The sequence below is a fragment of the Eutrigla gurnardus genome, assembly GCF_963514095.1.
Source record: "Eutrigla gurnardus genome assembly, chromosome: 19".
In the NCBI taxonomy this organism is placed as follows: Eukaryota; Metazoa; Chordata; class Actinopteri; order Perciformes; family Triglidae; genus Eutrigla; species Eutrigla gurnardus.
Window position 1 is genome coordinate 20,935,400 of NC_139930.1, and position 23,411 is coordinate 20,958,810.

General features: G+C 44.4%; 1 protein-coding gene and 1 pseudogene across 3 annotated transcripts in view; both read right to left on the reverse strand.

The window, feature by feature from the left end:
• The window catches only part of LOC311030189 (protein NLRC3-like), a 171,535-nt gene that overhangs the window by 134,716 nt on the left and 13,408 nt on the right, over positions 1-23,411 (reverse strand). The window contains exons 8-11 of one of the 2 annotated variants that reach the window (XM_084035820.1): positions 22,799-22,972; positions 20,036-20,209; positions 19,521-19,567; positions 17,262-18,079 (exon numbers count right to left, since the gene is read on the reverse strand). The exons of the other annotated variant lie outside the window; for it this stretch is intronic. Of the exons in view, the coding sequence (XP_083891946.1) occupies positions 17,547-18,079; positions 19,521-19,567; positions 20,036-20,209; positions 22,799-22,972 (928 nt within the window). The 3' untranslated portion in view covers positions 17,262-17,546. Of the gene's footprint in view, positions 1-17,261; positions 18,080-19,520; positions 19,568-20,035; positions 20,210-22,798; positions 22,973-23,411 lie in introns of those variants that run through there. 2 annotated transcript variants of the gene reach the window in all.
• LOC311030277 (kelch-like protein 10) lies at positions 1,197-4,372 on the reverse strand (annotated as a pseudogene). The gene is made up of 5 exons: positions 4,218-4,372; positions 2,936-3,418; positions 2,007-2,605; positions 1,714-1,863; positions 1,197-1,572 (listed from the first exon to the last, which is right to left on the reverse strand). The product of its transcript is annotated as a kelch-like protein 10 (transcript).

Here is a 23,411-nt window from a genome sequence, read left to right on the forward strand (position 1 = left end):
GGCTAATAACACAAATAAACAGTTCGAATGGCATAAAAAATGATTAAACTGCATCTTCTCAATGTAAACCGCATGGAAAATTAGCCTTAGCTTAGCGATTAGCATGGCGACTAGCATTACTAAGCATAAAACAATGGACAAAATAGCATCCCAACCTAGCAGTTAGCATGTCGCGGTAGCTAGTAGCATTTCAAGCTAGTGATCTTTTTACAAACGATAAACTACGGTAGATATTGCACAAAAGTAACAGAAAAACATTGGAAGGCATCATATGGCATATTTTAAGCAACATAGACCATCATAACCCAAGTTAATAGCACAATAAATGTATTTTTTTTCCCATCTGAACGGCTACCGAACTAGAAGCTAACTGTGTGCTAACTCACCAGAGTCTCATGCATTTTACTTCACAAAGGGGGTTTTTCCTCGTCGGCTCACGGCTTATCGGGTCTGCCTGCGGACGTCTCTGCCGTTATCCGCAGCTTTCTGCTACTCTTTGCGTCGTGTTTTCTTTGTTTTAGCTACCGACTCCCTCGGTCTGGCTTATGCCTTGAGAGAAAATGGCGTCTCCTCTCAGGTGCAGACTTCACGCGATACCTGACCTAGGTTCACGCCGGATACAAACACTAGCAGGGAATACTGCCATCTACTGGGGGTTTAGTAGAACTGTCTAAATGACAAATATAGGTTTAGTAACCTGATTTTTCATGCTGGTTACACATGTATTATATAATAGCCAAACCTGTTGTATATTAAGACTTACTCATTTGTATGCATTTTTATTTTGCTTTATGTACTTTCAGATGACAAGAATGAATGCGAGAAGTATGATTTTACTACAACTGCTGAATTGAGTGGCTCAGAAGAGGAGTTAAGGTACTGCCATGTTTATATTGACCTTTGAACTCATCACTCTATTGGTCTTTGAAAAAGCCAAAAATGTAAACCTTGGTGGCTTTTTAAATATCAAAATGCCAAATACCATAGAAGCATATCACACTCTTAGATATGCCGGAATACACATTTAGCAGATAACAGCCAACAGTTTCATTTTTTAGTTTGACTACCTTATAAAATTCCCCTTCACATGATATAAAACTAAAAGTTCACACAATCTGTCAGTAGCTGATGCAGAAAGACGTTTATTATTTATTATTTACATTTAAAAAAAAAACATATTAATAAACAGGGTGGATGGTGTTAGACAGAACGTCCTGCCTCCTCAGACTCCACAGGAACACTATCCAAGTCTAAAAGAGGCAGAACATCACGTGGGACCAGATACTTGGCCATGTTGGGGAGTCCGGACACCACACAGCAGCTCAGAGCACTGCGGCCGATCCCCATGTCAGAGACCTCGGACCACTCACCAGTGGTCACGTTGTAGCACTCCACGTTGGTGGAGGTGGTGATGCCGTTGAAGCCCCCGGCAACGAAGATCCGGTCATCGATGACTTCGATGCCGAAGTTGCTGCGAGGGGTCAACATGTGGGACACTTGGTTCCAGGTGTTGCTCCGAGGGTCGTAGACCTCAGCGCTGCGGAGACGGCTGGCGCCATCAAAGCCGCCGACCTTTGGGAGGAAGAGGAAATGAAAAGGTCAAACGGAGATTGAACCAGTTTCTCTGAATCTACAAAAAACAACTGCTGATCAAATCTCTTCACCCTTCAGGTTATGTGTTATGTGAGGGTCAGCAGTGTTTCCTGGACTTACAGCATAGAGGAGGTCTGCATAAGTAATGACGCCGAGCCAACTGCGGGCGCAGGTCATGAGGCCGATGGTCGTCCACTGGTCGGTCTCTGGGTTGTAACACTCAGCCGTCTGCAGGAACTCGTTCCCATTGAAACCACCGCAAACGTAAACCTGGAAAAAACAGGAAAGGACTTTAATAGGATTTAACAATGAAATGATTTAAGAATTAACACTTTTCTTGGCTTCTACTGGTAATAAATCATCTGAAATATCACTACACAACTGTGAGATAATGTGAGAATTATGAGACCCACCTTGTTGTGGAGCGTCGTGGAGCTGGCGTCACTTCTAACCTCCTGCATGGATGAAATGAGACTCCACTGGTTTGTCTCGGGGTTATAGCGCTCTGCAGTGGAGAGTCGTTGACGCCCGTCGTACCCTCCCATGGCATAGATGCACCCGTTGAGTGTAGTGACGCTCACATAGCAGCGGCGGAAAAACATGGGCGACACACCTCATGCCAGGTTTTTGAGCTGAGGTCGAACCTGCACACGCTGTTGAAACACTCCAACCTGTCGAAGCCCCCAACGCAGTAGACGCTCCCGTTGAGGAAGGCGATGCCATGGTAGGCACGAGGACGCTCCAGATGCTGGGTCAAGCTGATCCAGTCGTTGGTGTGGACGTTGTAGGCCTCGATGCCGTCAGTCGGATCGCAGCCACTCCAGCCTCCGATGGCCAGCAGGACGGCGTTTGGAAGGCGAGGACGGGCGAGATGGTGGTAGACATCAGGCTGGTTTTGCATGACTTCTATGGCTTCCCTGACCATGCGCTGGCAGTCTGCGTTGTTATTCACCAGCTTATTAGACATCACACTGATCCTCATGTACTCTCTACCCATGGAGGCCAGCCGCACCTACAGAGAAAACAGGACAGAATGTTTGAATAGAAGTTCATGGACGGCAGTACTTTAGGCCGGTCCTTTTATCCTACTGAACCAAATCTATTCAAAATGTCATCATTATAAGCTGTATTCTGTTTTGGATCCACAGACTTGACAGCAGGATTAGTTTAGTGTCGGTTTTGGTCTCTTCATGGTATTTGTTGACAGTGAGAGCAATATGGAGCATGAAAGCAACATTTCAGGGCAGGACAAATGATCTCACTCTAGAGGTGGCCCTACAGACTACTGTTCAGTCAGGATGAAACCACGGAGAAGAAATCATGTGACAGGAAGTCATCCTACCTTAGAAAAGAGCACAGCGATGTGGTCTCTCCTTTCCTCCAGTGAGCTGGCGATCCAGCGGAGGACGGCCTCATACACAGTCCTCTCGTCTCTCACTCTGAGGTCGTCTCTGTTCAGGATGGCGCTGAGTTGCTGCACAGAGAGCTGCGGGAACTCTTCAGAGGAAACGAGCTCCTCAAAGTGGTCGACGATGAAGCTGTAGGCCTGGCGGTGCAGTTCGGGGCAGAAGCAGACGGCGGTGAACTGGAAGATGCCGATGCAGTTCTCTGGGCAGAGCTGGCTCTCCAGGAAGTCGCAGCACTTTTTCACAACTCCCATCACATTGAACTGATCGGCTGCTAGAAGCAGCTCCTGAACGTTGTCCTCCGTCAATGAAACAGAGCCGGTGTATGCAAATCGATGAGGAGCTGCATCATGTCAGGAGTCAGGCCGGGGATGTTGAAGACCTTCTTGTCTGAAGAAGACCAGCGTTGGAAGAGAGCTCTGTGGGTCAGGATGAAAACACAAAGAAGAAGAAAGAGAAACTGACGTCAGCTGTTCCTTCTTCGCTTCACACTAATAACTAGGATAAGAATATAGTGGGGCTCTTTTCAAAACAGCAGCAGAGTGTAATATGACTGATATCAAGGCTCCTCCCAGTTTACTTTAAACCACAACACTGACAAACCCAACACTCTGAATGACACACATGAAACCTGTTGAATAAATGACATCTGGAATGGAAATAGTGAATTATATGCATTTTGTAACAGATGTGTAACTTTTCTGAATGAACTACATTCTAAACTCTGCTTTAAAGTACAGTAGTATGGAACTGAGAGACCAGCAGCTCAAATTCTACTTCACATTTTTAAAAAACAACAAAACAATAACACGTTTGGCAAACATCATAAATCCAACTTGAGCTGAGTCTACAATCGATGTACAAACTTCACATGTTGGAAGTTGATATGAGATGAATGGAAACAAGAAACCTCATTTGAGATGATATCCAGTCAAGTCATTATATTTATAAAAACTATAGACAGACAGGGAAACTACACCACTGGTTGAATTCTGAATGATCCTTTCAAATATGTTATAAATATTCTCGTAGCCGTCTATCAGGTGTTTAATGTCCTCTTGTTTTGTTTTAAATCACAAATGCTCTATGAGCTTGTTACGTGTTGTGGCTGTTCTCTCAGACTTCACATCACTAATCAATCAATTTGCTGTTACTTTCTGCTCATTTGAAGGATATAAATTCACAAGTTTCCCCCCTAATATCAGATAATGTACTCACTGGAAGTAGAGGCTGCATCGACAGAGGAAGATCTTGTGGATTTGAAATTCCACGTCTTCAACAGTGATGACTGCGTCGCAAAACGTTCCCTCCAGACGTAAATCATTGAACCCTGAGGCAGGAAACAGGAAAGAAGAGTGGCGTTGATTGGCCATCTTGATTTGCTGATGATAGAGTTGTTGTCTCTGGTTGTTGGTTTATGTGGAGATCAAGAGAGAGACTGGACACCTTCACAGATTACACTTCTAGAATAGATGCTCATCACATCACTGTGGTTTGTGATTGATGCAGAATGTTATTGTTCAAATGTAGTTTGTATGTGTTTAACTGCAGCTTCCATCAGTCAGACAGCAGGTGAAGGTTCACTAAGGTGGCAGCAAAATCAAGATGGCCGATGACCCCATCTCCATCCCTCTTTGACAGAACTTAAAATACATGTGCGTGTTCAATTATTTATGATAAATCTGAGTATTATAATGAAATGGATCCTCAATACATTACAAACAGAAATCCACAGTGCACAAATCTAAACCATTTTAGTGGAGATCTTATAATTACTATGCTTATAGTAGATTGATAAAAATAACACAATATATCTTTTGGAAAAGCATGTAGCAAAACATTTTCACCCAATTCTAATCAAATAGTAATAATAACAACAATAATAATAATACATTTTATTGATCAGATTATTGAGAGCTTTGTAAATGATGAGGAGGGTCTTGAAGTGGATATGCTGCTTTATTGGGAGCCAGTGAAGGTGTTGCAGGATGGGTGTAACGCATTTCTTTGAGTAACTTACACTTTGACTTCTAAAGAAGTCTCTTATGTCCACTTTTCTTTTTTTTAGACATCCTGGCTGCATCTAATTACCAAACACAAATACGCACGCGCGCACATACGCACACGAACACCGATTCAAACGTAAATGTAAATGAAACCTCTGATATTAACATCCTTCTAGCTGACGTCAACCAGGCAGAACAAACTCCCAACTTCCAGTAGCGGACTCCTGTAGGACTCCTGACCGCAGACTAGCAGACCGGTGTGCAAGCAAGAAGGCGTGACGGCGGGGACGGCCAATCACACAGGCTTCAGCTTGAGCGGCCGTTTTCCGCCTGGTCCTAGTGCTTGACATGTCTCTGTGTACTATAGCTAACATTAGTTTTTTTCTGCCTTCAACGCGACACATTTTTTGGCAGTAACGATAACGGCGTTATAATAATGAGATGAGTTATCAATGAGATTACTCCATCCATCCATCCATTGTCTACCGCTTATCCTGTATTTAGGGTCACGGGGGGGGGGGGGGGGGGGGCTGGAGCCGATCCCAGCTGCAATGAGATTACTCGTTACTGAAAAAAGTAACGGCGTTACTAACGCCGCTACTTATAATGCCGTTATTCCCATCACTGTCTATATCTAGGTTTGTCTCTGGGAAACATGGGAGGAACTGTGCTGTGTGCCTGAAGAGGATGAGGATGGCAGGTTTTCTTCTCATTAACTAATGCATGTGTGGATTTACGTATATTATTTGACTAAAGATGTGTTTCTAAAACACTCCTCCTACAGTTGATGCTGATCAGAGTCAGTCCAACTACTTTAAAACATGCCTGGATAAAAGTGATAGGTTTACATTCCAGTGTGTTCATTTCCAGGGAGTGGAGTGTGTTCATGCATGTTAGCATGTCTGGCTGCAGGCTGACAGCTTACTGATGACTGGGTTTTGTTGTTTTGGTTTCCTGTTTTATTTTGTAGTCCTTCTGTCTTGTGTCGTCATGTGCTTTGCTTCCTGTCTTGGTTTCCCTCCTTTTCTGTCTCCCAGCTGTGTCTCATTGTCTCGTCAGCCTTGCCTCTCGTTCTCCCCAATCACCATAGCCTGCCCTTGTGTTTCCACACCTGTCTGTCGTTGAACCTAATCCACCCTTATGTATTTAGTCTGTGTTTCCTTTCAATCTTGGCTTGGTCGTCTGTTTTATCCTGGATGTGTGTCCACCACCTGATCTGTCCTGCCTGTGTCCTGGTCTTTGTCTGGATTATTGTTTGAGTTTTGTCCGCTTTGGATTGGATCTTTGTTTTTTTGATTGTGTTTTTGCCCCTGTGGCCTCCCTGAGTTTTTGGACTTATCAATTAAATAAGCATTTTAACTGCATTTGGGTCCATACCTCCTTCAATCATAGTACATCCGTGACAAAAACACAACCACATTAACAAAAACACAACCACATTAACAAAAACACAACCACGTTAACACATTGTGGGAGTCTTTGGCCAAATCCGAATGTCCCCCTAAGGTCTAAGTCCTGAACCCTCAGGGACTTACCTGACGTCACCTGGTAAACGGTTGAGTGTGAGAGGCTGTGAGGACTTGAAATGGTAGAAATACAAATGGGACAGCACTCGGATTGTCACCTTACTTTGATGACACAAAATATATTATCTAAAAGTGTTGGGTTTTATTTCACGTTTTACAGCCTGATCTGAACATCTTCCAGACTCTTATCATCCCAGACCAGTCGTAACTCAAATAATGTGTTTACTTCAATAAGCTAAATTAAAATAACTGGTTGATGATTAAACCAGGTGTGTAGGTGTAACGGAGTGAATAAACAGTTATATGAGTTTTATTTTAAATCCTGCAGAAATGGGTCCAGACTTTTATTTTGAAGTTTCCTGTACAGGTTTGGATTGTGGGTAATTTGCAGCAGGAAGAGATTCTCCATGCTGCAGGTAGGTTGGGATTTCGTGGGTCTGCATAAAAGTCTTTAAAAGTCATATTCACTCTGTATTGCATGAGACCAGATACCTTCCGTTTTAAATGTATTATATGAGGTCATTATAAATCGCATTTTTGCGATGTTTGACTCTGTATTGTTGCTTTTATTTCGTTTTGCATTTTCGTTTGATCTTGGAAGACATTTGTATGGGAAAGTGCAACTGTTCATTTGACATTTATTTCGTTTAGATGACGCACGCATCCTGGCCCTGAATCCACATACCAACTTTGGTTTTGTGTCTGACCCATGTGCAGGTAATCAATCAGATTTGTAGTTTAAGTTGTTCATGTTTTGTACGTTCTAAGTTTGCCTCGTGGCTGCGCTAACATTCGCGATCTCAAATGTGCTTAGCCTGCCACGTTATAACTGTATTTAAGTGTAATACCAGTTTTAGCCACAAGAGGCTAGTCTTTACCTTTGTATGAGCGCAGGTTGTGCAGCTCGTATATTGAAAATGGATGAAACAGTGCCTTTTCTGTATGCTACATGTCAGATATGTTTTCTTTTTGAATATTTTTCTATCTGTATATTTTTATTTGTTTATGTACTACACTATATGATCACTACCTCAGAATTTAGATACATTTAGATAAGAATTCGAATTATAAGTATTTCTCACTCACACCTTCTTCACATTTTGATGGTACATTCTTCCCTCTTGGAATTTTATTTGTTTATTTTATTAACCCATCATATGCCATTAGAAATATATTACAATTACAGTAGTACTCGTTAGTATTTGTACAAGCAGGAAGAGATTCTCCATGCTGCAGATGACGCACGCATCCTGGCCCTGAATCCACATACCAACTTTGGTTTTGTGTCTGACCCATGTGCAGAATAAAAGGCTTCATCCGCTATTGGGAGTCATCTTGTTTCCACACAACGCAGAGCAACAGAACAGACCAGTAACATTGGTGCCGTGATTCCCGTGGACTTCAGTTGGTCGTCGATCAACGCCTCTTCGGACCGGTGGGCCTGTCATCATTCTGCAGATCAGCTGAGCTTATTTTCGGGTCATAGTAGCCGCAGCATGTAGATGTTTGCATTTTGAGTAGGTGTAGTAGTAAGTGTATCATAGTGTATAGGTGCTCTCTATTTCTCTACCTTTCTTCACCTTTCTCTCATTCTCTTATCTTTTGGATTATAATGGATAGCCCACAGCGTAATAGTTTACAGGGCTTTCAGACACCTGTCAGTGTAGGTCGAGGTAGAGGGTTACTGAGGGCGCCCATTCCCTTCCCAGACATTAACACTACAGTAGGTAGAGGTGTAGGGATGGCAGCTTCAAGTTCTCTTGTTAGTGACACACACACAGACTGTCGCACACAGCATGATAGCCTCTCTATGCCTCAGGTCCCCTGCACATCCACTCCCAACACTGAACATGACATTCTAGGTCAGATGGGTAACATTGTGCAACACATAGGTCAGCAGTTAGCTGATAGTCTCCTCGCACACTTGAGCAGGTCTAGCCCAGCAGAGGTAGCTGCCTCTAGTGTACACAGTGACAGTCACACCCCAGCTCAGGACTCCATGTCAAGTTCATCTCAGCTTCGCGTAGTGAGTCAGAGAAAAGTGAAAGATCCTCCTACGTTCAGAGGTGACGCGTCTGACACTGTTACACTGGAAGAATGGATTGAACTCATGCGCACCTTCATACGGAAGGGAGGCCTGCCTACTGAGGAACAAGGTGAGGAGATTCTCATCCACTTAAGGGGCAAAGCCAAAGATGTTGTCAAAGTGAGCGTGAAGTCTAGTGGGGTTGATGTCAAAAGTAGCCCAGATTCCATATACAGCCTTTTAAGGAAACACTTCAGTTGTAAGCAGTTTTCACCTCTTCCTCTGCAAGACTTCTATACAACTCTCCCCGAGTCACAGGAAGACCCCTATGACTACTGGCTGCGCCTTAACCGTGCCGCTGATGTGACTGCAGAGTGTCTCAAGGAACAGGGTAAGCAGCAGGATAGCCTGTCCATTGAGGTCACACGCATGTTCATTAGGAACTGCCCAAGCCCAGACTTAGCTCTCACCTTCCGCTCTAAGACTATTGACAAGTGGTCAGCTGCTGAGGTACAGGAAGTCTTGAATGAGTACCACTCAGAGAAGGTTATCAAGGCAGCAGGCAAGAGGAATGATAAGAGGGAAGTGGCTATGAACAGAATGGAGGTGAACACTAGCTCAGCGCCTCATTGTAATGTCCAGCCTTCACTGCAGCCACAGTGTAATGCACAGCCTCCAGCACAGCCCCTGTGTAGTGCTCAGCCTCCACCCCAGTCCGCCTCTACTGACAACTCTGCTCTGGAGAGGATGATTAGTATGCTGGAGAAAGTTCTCACGAGTAAAGCACAGTCCAGACCAGCAACTAGAGGGTCGAGTGGCTTACCTCGGATTCAAGGTCTTAATGACACGCCATGTTTAGTCTGTAAAGATGCCTCTCACTCTGCTTTGTCACACTGCAAAGATAACAAGCTGTGTTTCCAGTGCTTTTCACCTGATCACGCCAGGAACAGATGTCCACTCAGGAGTGCAGCGCCGGCTGGCCAGTCATCAAACTAACTGATCTGCGTGTAGGGGAGAACCACGTAGATCTTCAGAGTGAGCCTCCCACCTCTAGCTTTGAAGCTTTTTCAGATTATGAAACTTTAAGTCAGTTGTACAGTAGTGATATTTCTTCAGAGAAAACAGTTATTTTTCAGAGGTTACAGACAGTTCCGAAGTCTGACAGTTTATTTTACACATCAGTTTCAATTGAGAATGGACCCACTTTTAAAGCTCTTACTGATAGTGGATCCATGGCATGCACTCTTAGTGAGTCTGCTGAAGCGAGTTTAGTGAATAGCATTCCAAGCATCAAGAAGCAGTCAGCACAAGACATTGTCATTGTTGGCTGTGGAGGCCATCGCGTCATACCGACAGCAATCTATGACCTTAACATCACAGTGTACGGCTGCTCCATGACGGTTCCTACTTTAGTGGTGCCAGGTCAGACAGAGGAGTTGATTCTGGGCACCAACGCCATCAAGAAGCTTTTGATGCAGCTGAGAGAGACGAGTGGCTACTGGAGACTTCTGTCCACGCCCAGCCATAACCAGAGTGATGAGTGCTGCGAGTTCTTGTCCCTTTTCTCCAACACTGAGAGGTGGAGAGGTGAATCTGTGCCTGAGAGAGTAGGTACTGTAAAGCTCCAGAGAAGTGTGACGTTAGAGCCGCATACAGAACACCTGGTTTGGGGAAAGCTGCCTGTGTCGTCAGTCCTGTCTGTGGGCAGCACAGTCATCGTTGAGCCGACAAAGTCAAGGTCAAGGCCGAAGCAGATAATGGTTGGCAGGGTGATCACACCGCTTTGGGGAGATGGTTCTATCCCACTGAAAGTCATCAATCCAACCAACCACAGAGTCGTGTTGAAAAGAAACACCAAGATAGCTGACGTGTCACCTTGTATTGCTGTGGAAGACCTGCCACAACCTACACAGATCAACTCTAATGTGCAATGTGCTGAAAACAGCCCCTCTCCAACACACAGATCCAGTGAAGAGATGAGACGTGTTCTACGCAACCTGAATCTCTCTGACATTGACTTAGAGTCTTGTGAAGTGTCCGCACACTGGAAAGACAGACTGCTACAGATCATCGAAAGTCATGAGTCAATCTTCTCAAGGGACAAAATGGACTGTGGAGAAGCTAAAGATTTTGTTCACCGCATTCATCTGACTGACGACAGACCCTTTCGTATGCCGTACAGGCGAATACCACCAAGCCAGTATGCTAAACTAAGAACAACTCTGAATGAGATGGAGGAGAAAGGAATCATTCGCAAGTCGCACAGTGATTATGCCTCTCCCCTTGTCTTAGTCTGGAAGAAGAACGGTGACTTAAGGATCTGTACAGACTTCAGATGGCTGAATGCACGGACAGTCAGAGACGCCTACCCACTGCCACACCAGTCAGATGTGTTAGCTGCTCTGGGTGGAAACGCCTTCTTCTCCACTATGGACCTGACATCAGGTTACTATAATGTGCCTCTACAGGAAGAACACAAAAAGTACACAGCCTTTTCTTCACCGTTTGGCCTACACGAGTACAACAGGCTCCCTCAGGGGTTATCCAACAGTCCAGCCACCTTCATGAGAATGATGATGTCCATCTTTGGAGATGAGAACTTCAGCAGTGTACTCTGCTATTTAGATGATCTGATGGTGTTTGCGCCGTCTGAGTCCGTGGCTCTTCAGCGCATCGAAATTGTCTTCTCACGTCTGGCCAGGCACGATTTGAAGCTAGCCCCTAAGAAGTGCTTCTTTCTAAGACGGTCTGTTAAGTTCTTGGGCCACATCATCTGTGAGGAAGGCATTAAGACAGACCCAGACAAAGTCGAGGCCATCAACAAAGTCCAGCGAATTGATCTGATGGAAGCTGATGGACAGACACCATGCCCAAAGAAGTTAAGGTCGTTCCTTGGTATGGTGCTGTACTACCAACACTTCATTGAAGGATGCTCTGCTGAGGCCAAGCCACTCTTCCAGTTAACATCGGGATCCAGCAAGCAGACTCCTGTGAAAAAGGGGAGAAAGCCTAGAAGGAGACTGTGTTACGCTAAGCTCACTCCCGCTGACTGGACACCTGCTTGTCAGAACGCATTTGAGATGCTGAAGTCGGATCTGCTGCAGAGTGTGATTTTGGCTCATCCATTGTTCGACCAGCCTTTCGTTTTGGCCATTGATGCATCCTTTGACGGAGTCGGGGCAGTTCTCTCTCAAGTCCCTCCTGGTGAAGAGATAGCAAGACCGGTAGCCTTTGCCAGCAGGACACTCTCTCGCTCGCAGATGAACTACCCCGCTCACAGACTGGAGTTCTTTGCATTGAAGTGGGCTGTCTGCGAAAAGTTCAGCCATTGGCTTAAAGGACGTCACTTCACAGCATGGACCGACAACAACCCTCTGACATATGTCCTGACAAAACCCAGGCTAGATGCTTGTGAGCAACGCTGGGTGGCTAAACTCGCATCATACAGCTTTGATCTGAAATATGTTCCAGGCCCCAGAAATGTTGTCGCTGATGCCTTGAGCAGAGAGCCATTTGTCCAGTCTTGCATAAGCCACCGCCTCGTCACAGAGCCATATGTGTCGCTCCTGAGGAATGTCAGTGGTTATGGTGACGATACTGTCCAGCACGCATTCAAGTACACCAACAACCACCAGAGGGTTCTCAGATCAGGCAAAGATCCACAGAACACACCCAGCGGTGGAAGTGGTTCAGTCGAAGCTCCAGAGATTTCAGCTGTTTTCAGTGCACACTCCACTGGTGGACTGAGTGAGGTACTGGGTGCGGGCCTAGCTGTTCCTCAATTGCAGCAGGCTAATTCCCCCATTCCTCACAGCAGTTTTAAGAGCCAGCAGGGACAAGATGGGACCATCAGTCGAGTGCTCTACTACGTTGAGAGACGTCGAAAGCCATCTAAGAGTGAGAGAACAGATGAACCCTCCAGTGTACGTCAGCTCCTGAAATATTGGGACAAGTTGATCATCCGTGATGGTATGCTGTGCAAAGTGAGAAGAGACGGCAACATGAACAGGCGTTTTTTTCTGTTTGTGGTGCCTGACTCCCTCAAAACACAAGTTCTAAACGGAATTCATGATGCAGCTGGTCACCAGGGGAAGAGCCGAACACTGTCACTAGCAAGGCAGAGATTCTTCTGGGTTGGAATGAAGCGTGATGTCGACAGCCACGTGAAGAATTGTCACCGCTGTGTTGTGGGAAAGACTCCAGAGCACAATGCCTGTGCTCCATTGGAGAATATCCGCACATCAGAGCCGATGGAGTTGGTCTGCATCGACTTTTGGTCTGCGGAGGTCAGCGATGGCAAGTCCGTGGATGTCTTGGTTGTAACAGACCACTTTTCCAAGATGGCGCATGCTTTCCCATGCAAGAATCAGTCTGCCAAGCAAGTAGCTCGAAAACTCTGGAATGACTTCTTTCTCATCTACGGCTTTCCAAAGAGAATTCACTCTGACCAAGGAGCAAATTTCGAAAGCAAGTTGATCAAGGAACTATTGTCTCTATCAGGTGTTGAAAAGTCACATACGACACCGTACCACCCCATGGGTAACGGCGTTGTTGAAAGATTCAACAGAACCCTTGGATCCATGATCAGAACTCTGCCTCCGAAGTCTAAAGCCAAATGGCCTCAGATGTTACAGCTTCTCACCTTCTGTTACAACTGCACAGAGCACGAGACGACTGGCTTTGCACCTTTCTATCTAATGTTTGGTCGAGTCCCTCGTCTCCCAGTTGACATCCTGTTTCAGAGCGTCCTCTCTGACGAAGTGGTGGTGGACCACAGTGAGTTTGTGTCCCGCCTGAAGAAAGACCTGCGTGAAGCGGTACAGATTGCACAGAGGCACAGTCAGAAAGAACAGACACGACACGCCAGGCTCTACAACAAGAAAGTCAAAGGCTCACCACTTGCCGTTGGAGACAGAGTGCTCATTGCGAACAGAGGTGAAAGAGGTAAAAGGAAGGTAGCCGACAAATGGGAGTCTTCTACGTACGAAGTTGTAGCCGTGAACCCTGACATTAATGTCTACAAGATCAAAGGTGTCAACTCTGACAGAGTGAGGGTAGTCCACAGGAACCTGCTGCTCCCTGTGGACTTTCTACCAATGGACGATGTGCAGGACCCCCAGCCCAGTGACGGTGATGAGGCAGTCCCTGACGTCAGTCTTTCTGATGATGGAATCAGTGTAGGTGATCGAACCGCACACTGGGTGAATGCTAGCCCCGACAACATAGAGGAGGAGTGTCTGGTTCACCACACTGAAGACTCTGACGTGTCTGAATGCGTGCTTGAGCCAGGTGATTCAGCAAGTGGCATCGCAGCTGAAGAGAGCGAACAGCACAGTGATGTTCTGCCTGTGAGTAGCGGGCCACCAGCTGCTGAAACCCACCCAGTAGTCCCCGCCCATGTAGACACCATGTCAGACGAGCCTGCTGTTTGCGCTCAGCCTCAGAGCTTTGAGAATGCTGTTACACAGACCAGGCGAGGCAGGACTGTCAAACCTCCCAAAAGACTCATATGTGAGATGAATGAACAAGTCCTTGACACTTCAGAGTCCACAGTGAACTCTTTAATTTCTCTAGTTGTAAGCTTGTTTTAAGCTGAACATTTAGTTTTAGTTTAACAGATGTCATTTTTAGTCAGATTAGAGAGAACAGAGAATAGTTTGAGGTATCAGACATAGAGTCTTAGCAGAATCTGAGGTGTAGCAGGCATCTCTATAGTCTACTTTTAGTATGGGATATGGCGCCATTCCATTCCTTAAGTACTCCCTAGATGGAGAATTTCTTAATTGACAGCTTTTGATACTCTCTAGTGACATACCAGTCTTTCTTCTCTTTGGTCCTATCTAAGATTTCTCTCCTTCTCTCCCTCTTTTCCTGAGATTATCTCTACTGTACGTCCCCAGTTTGGCAGGATTTAAGGGGGGTGTATGTAACGGAGTGAATAAACAGTTATATGAGTTTTATTTTAAATCCTGCAGAAATGGGTCCAGACTTTTATTTTGAAGTTTCCTGTACAGGTTTGGATTGTGGGTAATTTGCAGCAGGAAGAGATTCTCCATGCTGCAGGTAGGTTGGGATTTCGTGGGTCTGCATAAAAGTCTTTAAAAGTCATATTCACTCTGTATTGCATGAGACCAGATACCTTCCGTTTTAAATGTATTATATGAGGTCATTATAAATCGCATTTTTGCGATGTTTGACTCTGTATTGTTGCTTTTATTTCGTTTTGCATTTTCGTTTGATCTTGGAAGACATTTGTATGGGAAAGTGCAACTGTTCATTTGACATTTATTTCGTTTAGATGACGCACGCATCCTGGCCCTGAATCCACATACCAACTTTGGTTTTGTGTCTGACCCATGTGCAGGTAATCAATCAGATTTGTAGTTTAAGTTGTTCATGTTTTGTACGTTCTAAGTTTGCCTCGTGGCTGCGCTAACATTCGCGATCTCAAATGTGCTTAGCCTGCCACGTTATAACTGTATTTAAGTGTAATACCAGTTTTAGCCACAAGAGGCTAGTCTTTACCTTTGTATGAGCGCAGGTTGTGCAGCTCGTATATTGAAAATGGATGAAACAGTGCCTTTTCTGTATGCTACATGTCAGATATGTTTTCTTTTTGAATATTTTTCTATCTGTATATTTTTATATGTTTATGTACTACACTATATGATCACTACCTCAGAATTTAGATACATTTAGATAAGAATTCGAATTATAAGTATTTCTCACTCACACCTTCTTCACATTTTGATGGTACATTCTTCCCTTTTGGAATTTTATTTGTTTATTTTATTAACCCATCATATGCCATTAGAAATATATTACAATTACAGTAGTACTCGTTAGTATTTGTACAAGCAGGAAGAGATTCTCCATGCTGCAGATGACGCACGCATCCTGGCCCTGAATCCACATACCAACTTTGGTTTTGTGTCTGACCCATGTGCAGAATAAAAGGCTTCATCCGCTATTGGGAGTCATCTTGTTTCGACACAACGCAGAGCAACAGAACAGACCAGTAACATAGGCTATGATGACATGCCTATGATTTCAAGTGTTTTATGTTCCATTTTAAATCTTTAATGTTAAAGTTTCTGCTTAAATGTAATATTCCACACATGTGATGTCCTCTTTATTTACCTTTTTTTTAAGTCCTCCGGGCTTTCCCTGGTAACCCCGTGTTTCACGTTGCAACGCTATGAACTGTAGGTAATTCCCTCAGGCAAAGTCAGCATCGATGCTGATTTACGTAAGTGGGCATAAAGGACTCAAAATGTCCACGAGCGAGTCCTCGTGCACTTCACGATGTGACCGTGGGACAGACCTGAACCCTCAGGGACTCAATGGGAACGCACATCAAAGTCCGTGAGTCTGTGAGGGGCGACGCTGGGATTTGGCCTTTTTCTCTGAGGAAGGTTCCTAACTGAAGACGTGACCCGGAAGTAAACAAGTGGCCGCCATGATAAGAGCCGTTCAGATTCTCTAAATGCAAAGGAAAGGAGCTCCAATGATCCTTTCAGATCTCCTTTAGGATACAACAGACCTTCCTTTACCAAAGGAAAGGAGCTCCAATGATCCTTTCAGAGCTCCTTTAGGATACAACAGACCTTCCTTTACCAAAGGAAAGGAGCTCCAATGATCCTTTCACGTCTCCTTTAGGATACAACAGACCTTCCTTTACCAAAGGAAAGGAGCTCCAATGATCCTTTCAGAGCTCCTTTAGGATACAACAGACCTTCCTTTACCAAAGGAAAGGAGCTCCAATAATCCTTTCAGAGCTCCTTTAGGATACAACAGACCTTCCTTTACCAAAGGAAAGGAGCTCCAATGATCCTTTCACATCTCCTTTAGGATACAACAGACCTTCCTATACAAAAGGAGTTAAAGTGCTACCCACCTCGGCCGTTCATGAAAACAAACCATATGCATATTTAACAATCACTTTCATGCAGACATATAGTAATTGGAATTGTGTTGATAAATGTGTCTATTATAAGTGAAGGAGTTGCATTCATGAAGGACCACAAGTTGCATTTATGGACAGTTTGCAGTCTTGGTTTTGGGACACTCTGGTCTGAGTCTCATCAACGGCCCTAACTTTACCCTCAGGATCTACTTTTAACTCACATTCTTTGTATTATTATTTTATTTGAACATGTTCTCATGTAACTTCCTTATTACACAGAGCTTTTGTCTTTTTCTTGTTTCAGTCGTTTGATTTGAATCCACACATTCTCTCATCTTGATCTTAATCAATTTCCTTTTGGAGAATATTATGCGTTACTCACTGCGGCTAGGCCGAGGTGAAGCTGACGATAATATAGTGGCAAAAAGCCTCCGACCTTTATTTGGGTCCGCAGTGTCGGAGTTGCCCAGAGCCGAGATGCAGCCAGCGGACGCTTCTCTTCTTCCAAGCCTGTTGGTGACGCCGGATTCAATTCAACGGAGGTTCACTGCAGCAAAGTCAACATTTATACACGTTCGCATGCATCATGCAGCCGTCTTCATCAGCTGGTCTGTGTATCTCTCAACATCACCCAAGAGCAAGCGTTATAAAGCGTTGATGAATGGAAAATCACAGCTGCAGCATCATCATAGTTTATAATTCCTTAGTGGATTTAGCAGGAGCATTTTCTCCAACAATGAAGAAACAGTTTAATATGTTTTTTTATTTGTAATATGTTAAATACATTATGTTGTCTATTCTAATCTGTGTGTGCTCTGTGTTTCATGTTGATGGTTTTCACTGGACAGCAACTAGTTGCTCCAGTCACTAATGCATGTTCCTCAACACGACAAGGTTCAGTCTAAAGACAAAGCCATCCCGATATACTCCATTCATTTAAGTACATTTACACAAGCATTAATACATTTACAACAAGTACAAGGAGGAATGAACCTGACTGATTACAAACTGCAATGTTTTCATTCACATCTTTGCATTGACTCTGAATGTAATCACACCGCTTTGTGTTTGTTGTGAACAGTTTCAGAGACGCAGAGACACTGATCCAAACCCGACTGCAAACCCAGGATAAAGAGGTTCAGTGAATGTGGTGTTGATGGTGTGGAGGTGGATCAGTTTGTTAGAGGAGACGCTGTAGAAGGTCAAAGTGCCAGCAGGACAGTCCAAGTACACTGCTACCACACCAGAGGAGGAGGAGGAGGAGGAGGAGGAGGAGGAGGAGATGTGTGTTTGTTTTCTTTTGTGACAGACAAAGTAATGACCATCATAACAACACAGACTCCAGGACTGATCATTCCATCCAAACCCAGTGTCGTCTCCTCTCCTCTTGATTCCTCTGTAACTCACTGATATATCAACATCTCCTCTCCACTCGACCTCCCAGTAACAGCGACCAGTCAGACCATCTCTACACAGCAGCTGAGGCTCTGAGACAAATCTGTCTGGATGATATGGATATGACTGGTTCTTGTCCACACGTGTCACCTCCCTGTTGGTGTCGTCCAGTTTGAGGTTTCTGCTGACTGTGTTTGTGTCCAGTTCCAGTTCACAGACATCTGATGGAGAGAACAAACACAATGCAGCTAAAGGTTATTGTTGGAGACAATCGGGTGTTTTTTGGTGTGTGTTTTGAAAGCTTAATAAATATACTTTGGGTATTAGTATATGACATCACAAGGGGGCGGTAACTTGATGGTGATGGGTCACGTCACCCATTTCATTGATAAATAGGACACGGGTGTGTAGTGGTGTGTGTTTTGTTGGATCGCAGAGAAAAACACAGTGTTGGGGAACTAGCAGGAGCAGATTCAGTTATTAATAGATAATTATTAATATCAATACTCAGTCTCAATATAAAGGAGTTTGTACTCAAATGCCAATAATTAATAACTATTAGAATATGAGTACAAACAGTTGAAGGATTTGTGAATTCTTCACAGAGAAGAGGTTGATATCATTCATTCTTATACAACATTAATAAACACAGCAGTATGTTCATAAGGGGTTTATTAACAATAAACAAAGAAACATACACTAAGTCCAAGTGGCCTATCTAACTAAATACTATACAAGTGTGTGTGTGTGTGTGTGTGTGTGTGTGTGTGTGTGTGTGTTACAAGATGGCGGCTGTGGGTGTCGACCAGTCAGCCATGTGGAGTGGGGGTGTTCTTTGTGGGAGGCCGTGTGGTCCTGCCTGGAGAACAGGTTTCTATATATGTGTATAATTAGTGTAATATATGTAGAGCCGTTAGGAAAGTTGGATTAGTGAGAACGCAACCTGTCTGTTCTGGATCACTGACGATCAACAGACGAAACAAAAACACGACAAAATTACATCGTTGGTCCTAAAAATATCACAGTTTGGCCTTAAATTACTAAAGATGGACACCAGACCAACCTGTGGTCTGGTCTCTGGACTAATGTGAGCTACTATCTAGACCTCTGGGGGACCACAGACAGTCTCTGGTTCCTCCACATAGACTGGTCTGGTCTCTGGACTAATGTGAGCTACTATCTAGACCTCTGGGGGACCACAGACAGTCTCTGGTTCATCCACATAGTCTGGTCTGGTCTCTGGACTAATGTGAGCTACTATCTAGACCTCTGGGGGACCACAGACCCAGGAGACAACATCTGGTTCCTCCATTTAGGATTCAGGGACATCAGGACGACAGGAGGACGATCTCAACACTGAGACCCTTTAGAGACACAGAGGAATTTATCTCTTCAGTTGAAATATTTAAACATAAACCCGACTACGTGAATTTTGCGTGTTTGTCTCCGTTGCCGTCCGGCAGGAATTGGCGTCCGTTTGTGTCTCTGCGTTGACTTTGTGTGTAATTGAGTGTGAAAATGTGGCGTTTGGTGTGAACACAACACGACATCTTTACAGCCACGAAGAAACAAACGCTGCATCCTGATAGAAACGTGATCATCGGATTTCAGTCATGAACACGTTCAAATCTGGAGCAGCTGAGTTACTGAAAACATACTCACACTTCCTCAGACCAGGTCTCAGTCTCTGCTGTCCCCCATGGTCCACCCTGCAGGAAGACATTCAAAGACCTCAATCAGGTCCACCATTAAACATGAACCCCAGTTCCTCAGTCATGGACGGAGACACAGTCTGGAGCTGTTGTCCATCTGTCCTCACCTGAGAGTGTCCAGTCTAAAGTCTGTCCATCTGTCCTCACCTGAGAGTGTCCAGTCTGATGTCTGTCCATCTGTCCTCACCAGAGAGTGTCCAGTCTGATGTCTGTCCATCTGTCCCCACCTGAGAGTGTCCAGTCTGATGTCTGTCCATCTGTCCTCACCAGAGAGTGTCCAGTCTGAAGTCTGTCCATCTGTCCTCACCTGAGAGACCTGTCTGATGTCAGTCCATCTGTCCTCGCCTGAGAGTGTGTAGTCTGATGTCTGTCCATCTGTCCTCACCAGAGAGTGTCCAGTCTAATGTCTGTCCATCTGTCCTCACCAGAGAGTGTCCAGTCTAATGTCTGTCCATCTGTCTTCACCTGAGAGTGTCCAGTCTCCAGTGTGGACCCTCCAGTCCAGCAGACAGCAGCTTGACTCCTGAGTCTCCTGGATGATTGTAGCTCAGGTCCAGCTGTCTCAGATAGGAGGGGTTGGAGTCCAGAGCTGAGGCCAGAGAAGAACAGCCGTCCTCTGTGATCAGACAACCTGACAGACTGAAGACACACACACTACTGTCACTTCTTGGGACTTTACATAGACTTATGTCCATTTGTCCACTTTTTAAAATGAGAAAAAGTGATATTTGTCTTTTGCTGTGTTGATGTTGTACTGGGTGGGATAAGCGTGGCTGAGTGATGGACAGAGATGGACAGAGGAGGACGTTAAAAGAAAGAATAGAGATGAGCTGAAATGATTGAGAGAGAAATTGAAGCGTTAGAAAAGAGAAGAAACAACAGTTGAAACAGTCTATGTGGTCTGTCTTCAGACCTGGTGTGCCAACAAAGATCTGGTATTGATTTTAAACCATCTAGCAAAGAAAAAAGGCTGTAATTCAATAACATTTCAACAATGTTTATAGTTTTCATATTGAACTGGAGGAATTATGAAGAACAAGTACTCTGATAATAACACTAAAATACAAAACACAGCTTTGAAAATGTGCTTCTTAAGAGTCTCAGAACATATGAGGCATTCAGGTGTTCAACTGCCAGTTGGAAGAAAAGAGTCTGTCTTGATTCAAAGCTCTGTTCTCACTGTCAGCGTTCCTCTTTGAGAGCAGCCGTGTGAACTTATCTATCGACTCTAGATCTCACCGACCTGACTGACCTTTATCACCTCCACTCTCTGATCCATCTGTCAGCTGTCAGTGAGTCTCGTCAGTTGTCACCATAGAAACGTCACTCACAGAAACTCCAGTTTGCACAGATTTGATTAAGTTCAGAGTTAACGTTTCACCCCGTTGCATTACTGGGTAATTTAGTGTTTGTGAGTAGCAACCAGTGAGATGATTTAGCCTCCAACCATCTGAACCAGTGTAGTGATGCTAACGCTGCAGCAGTAAAATGGAAACGCTCCGTCATCATTTAATAATTCTCAATGATCTATCAGTTATGGGTCTGGGTCCTGATAGGACGGGGTCTGGGTCTGGATCTGGGCCAAGCTCCACCTCTTAGTGACCCTTGCTATAGGCAGTGTTGGGCAAGTTACTTCAAAAGCGTAATGCATTATTTATTACTTGTTACTGTCATTTCAAAGTAATTAGTTACATTACAATATTACTGTCTTTGAATTGTAAGGCATTACACTACTTTTACATTACTTTTGCATTACTTTTCGCCAAAATAAAAGGACATTTTTGTTCTCGATAGATCTTCTTGTGTTCAATGCAGCTCATTACACAGCAGGATGTGATGTTTTTCGCTTCAAAATAAAAGAACGAAAAACGGAAAATGACTCTTATCCCGTTATTCGTTTAAAAAACGGAAAACGAGAAACAGAAAACGACTCGTTAACTGATATTAGATATTGTGTTCATGAATGGGATTCGGGGATGAAATAACAGGGCCATTTTTCATTCCAGATTTGCTGTACGTCTTTTTTAATGACCCGGAAGGCGCTGCGAAATTACCTGAAAGCCTACCTGAGACATTTAGGGGAGCTCTAAAACACTGTTCATAAACGCTCTGACAGCGTCTGACGCTCACGTTTTGAAATAAACCTACTGTTTTAAACTCGCACCAAAAGCGTTATGACGCGGACATAAAAGCGGTTCAAAACCGACGGGGAGAATCGGAGCCTCCGCCTTTTCGCCGCCGCCCCTCAGCTGTTGATCCTCGGTGTGCCGGGGTCGGCTGCGCTCTGACCGACCGGGAGCCGCTCCGTGAGTCGGTGTCCAGCTCATGGAGCCTGCTAACAACAGCGCTTAATTAACATAGTGTAGAGTCACACGGACCGGCTTTCACACTTTTCCAAAAGTGGAGCGTATGCCCATCTCACGATCGCGAATGTAGAGTCAATTGATTTCGGGTTTAAAATGCATTGTAACGTCATCATAAATGTGTGTGCACATGTTGGTGTTAAAATGGTGTTTTGTCTCCGCCGTGCAGACGAGTTAGAAGCTTTAAACTTTGAATTAAAACTGTCAGCAGCATCAAAATGTCTGGTTGGTTCATGTTCAGTTGTCAGAGTTGATATTCCAATCAGGCTTCAACCTCTGGTTCAGAAAAGTGAAGTCAAGCCTGAAGGTCCTTAAAGCTGCATTCTCTCTGCTGGCCACTAGGGGGTGTTTTCATGAGTAATATGTCTTCATTGCATCTGCATAGCTTTGAGTCTGCATGTGGGTCCTCCCTGCTGCTTCAGCCACCGTGACAACAATATTAGTTCATTTCATATAAAACTCAATAAACTCAACTGTATAGAAAGTGGTTCAAACTGGCTCCACCTTGACAGCAGAGACAGTCTGGTGTTGTAGTTCAGGCTCACATGTTCATGGAGTGACGTTCACAAACGTAGACTGACGTTTGCAACAGCATTTATAAACGCCAGGTGGATTTATAAAACTATTAAAACATCGAACGGCAGGGAAAAGATAAACAAGAGGTTTGGTTTTGATAAAAGTTTTGTTTTGTTCTTTTGCTGGCAAGTCGTTAGCAGCAGAAACAGTATTTCATCAGCCGTGTTAACAGATTAGTAGCAGCGTGTCTGTTTAGGAATACATGAATATAAATAACTGAATATTTGGTGCATGTAAACGCATCATTGAAAGCTTCATAGGTAAACTTCTCAAAGTAGTTGAATCTGACCTGAGAGTTTCCAGTCGACAGTGTGGACTCTCCAGGCCAGCAGACAGCAGCTTCACTCCTGAATCCTGCAGGTCGTTGGTACTCAGGTCCAGGTCTCTTAGACTGGAGGACTGGGAGCTGAGAACTGAGGACAGACCTTCACAGCTTCTCTCTGAGAGGTTACAGCCACTGAGTCTGAAGAGGAATCAGAAATTAATGATGAAACAATTACAAACAACTGTTCATCCCCTCAGGTTCTAACTGACATTATTATCCTAATGAAGTTAAATGATGTTTAACATGTTTGTTCATCAGGTTATTGTTGCAGCTGGGTGGTGTATTAGGCTCCATGGTGAGGTTAACGTCACACTGTGCCATCTGTTTATTTCTGTCTGAGTCTTCTTTCAAGACTCTCACGTGACTCCGTTTCACCAATCAAACGCAGCCAGGCAGTCACATGACAGCACACAAACTCTCCACGCCCGGTTATATTTAATTCTAACTCCTTGTCATTCAGAGACAAATGTGCATAAATATGCAAGTGTATGTGCAATCATTTATGGAGGAGTCACAATATACCGCCCACTTTTTGAAATCCCCCCGGCTTTTACCGTCTAACGTCAGTGAATCTGTC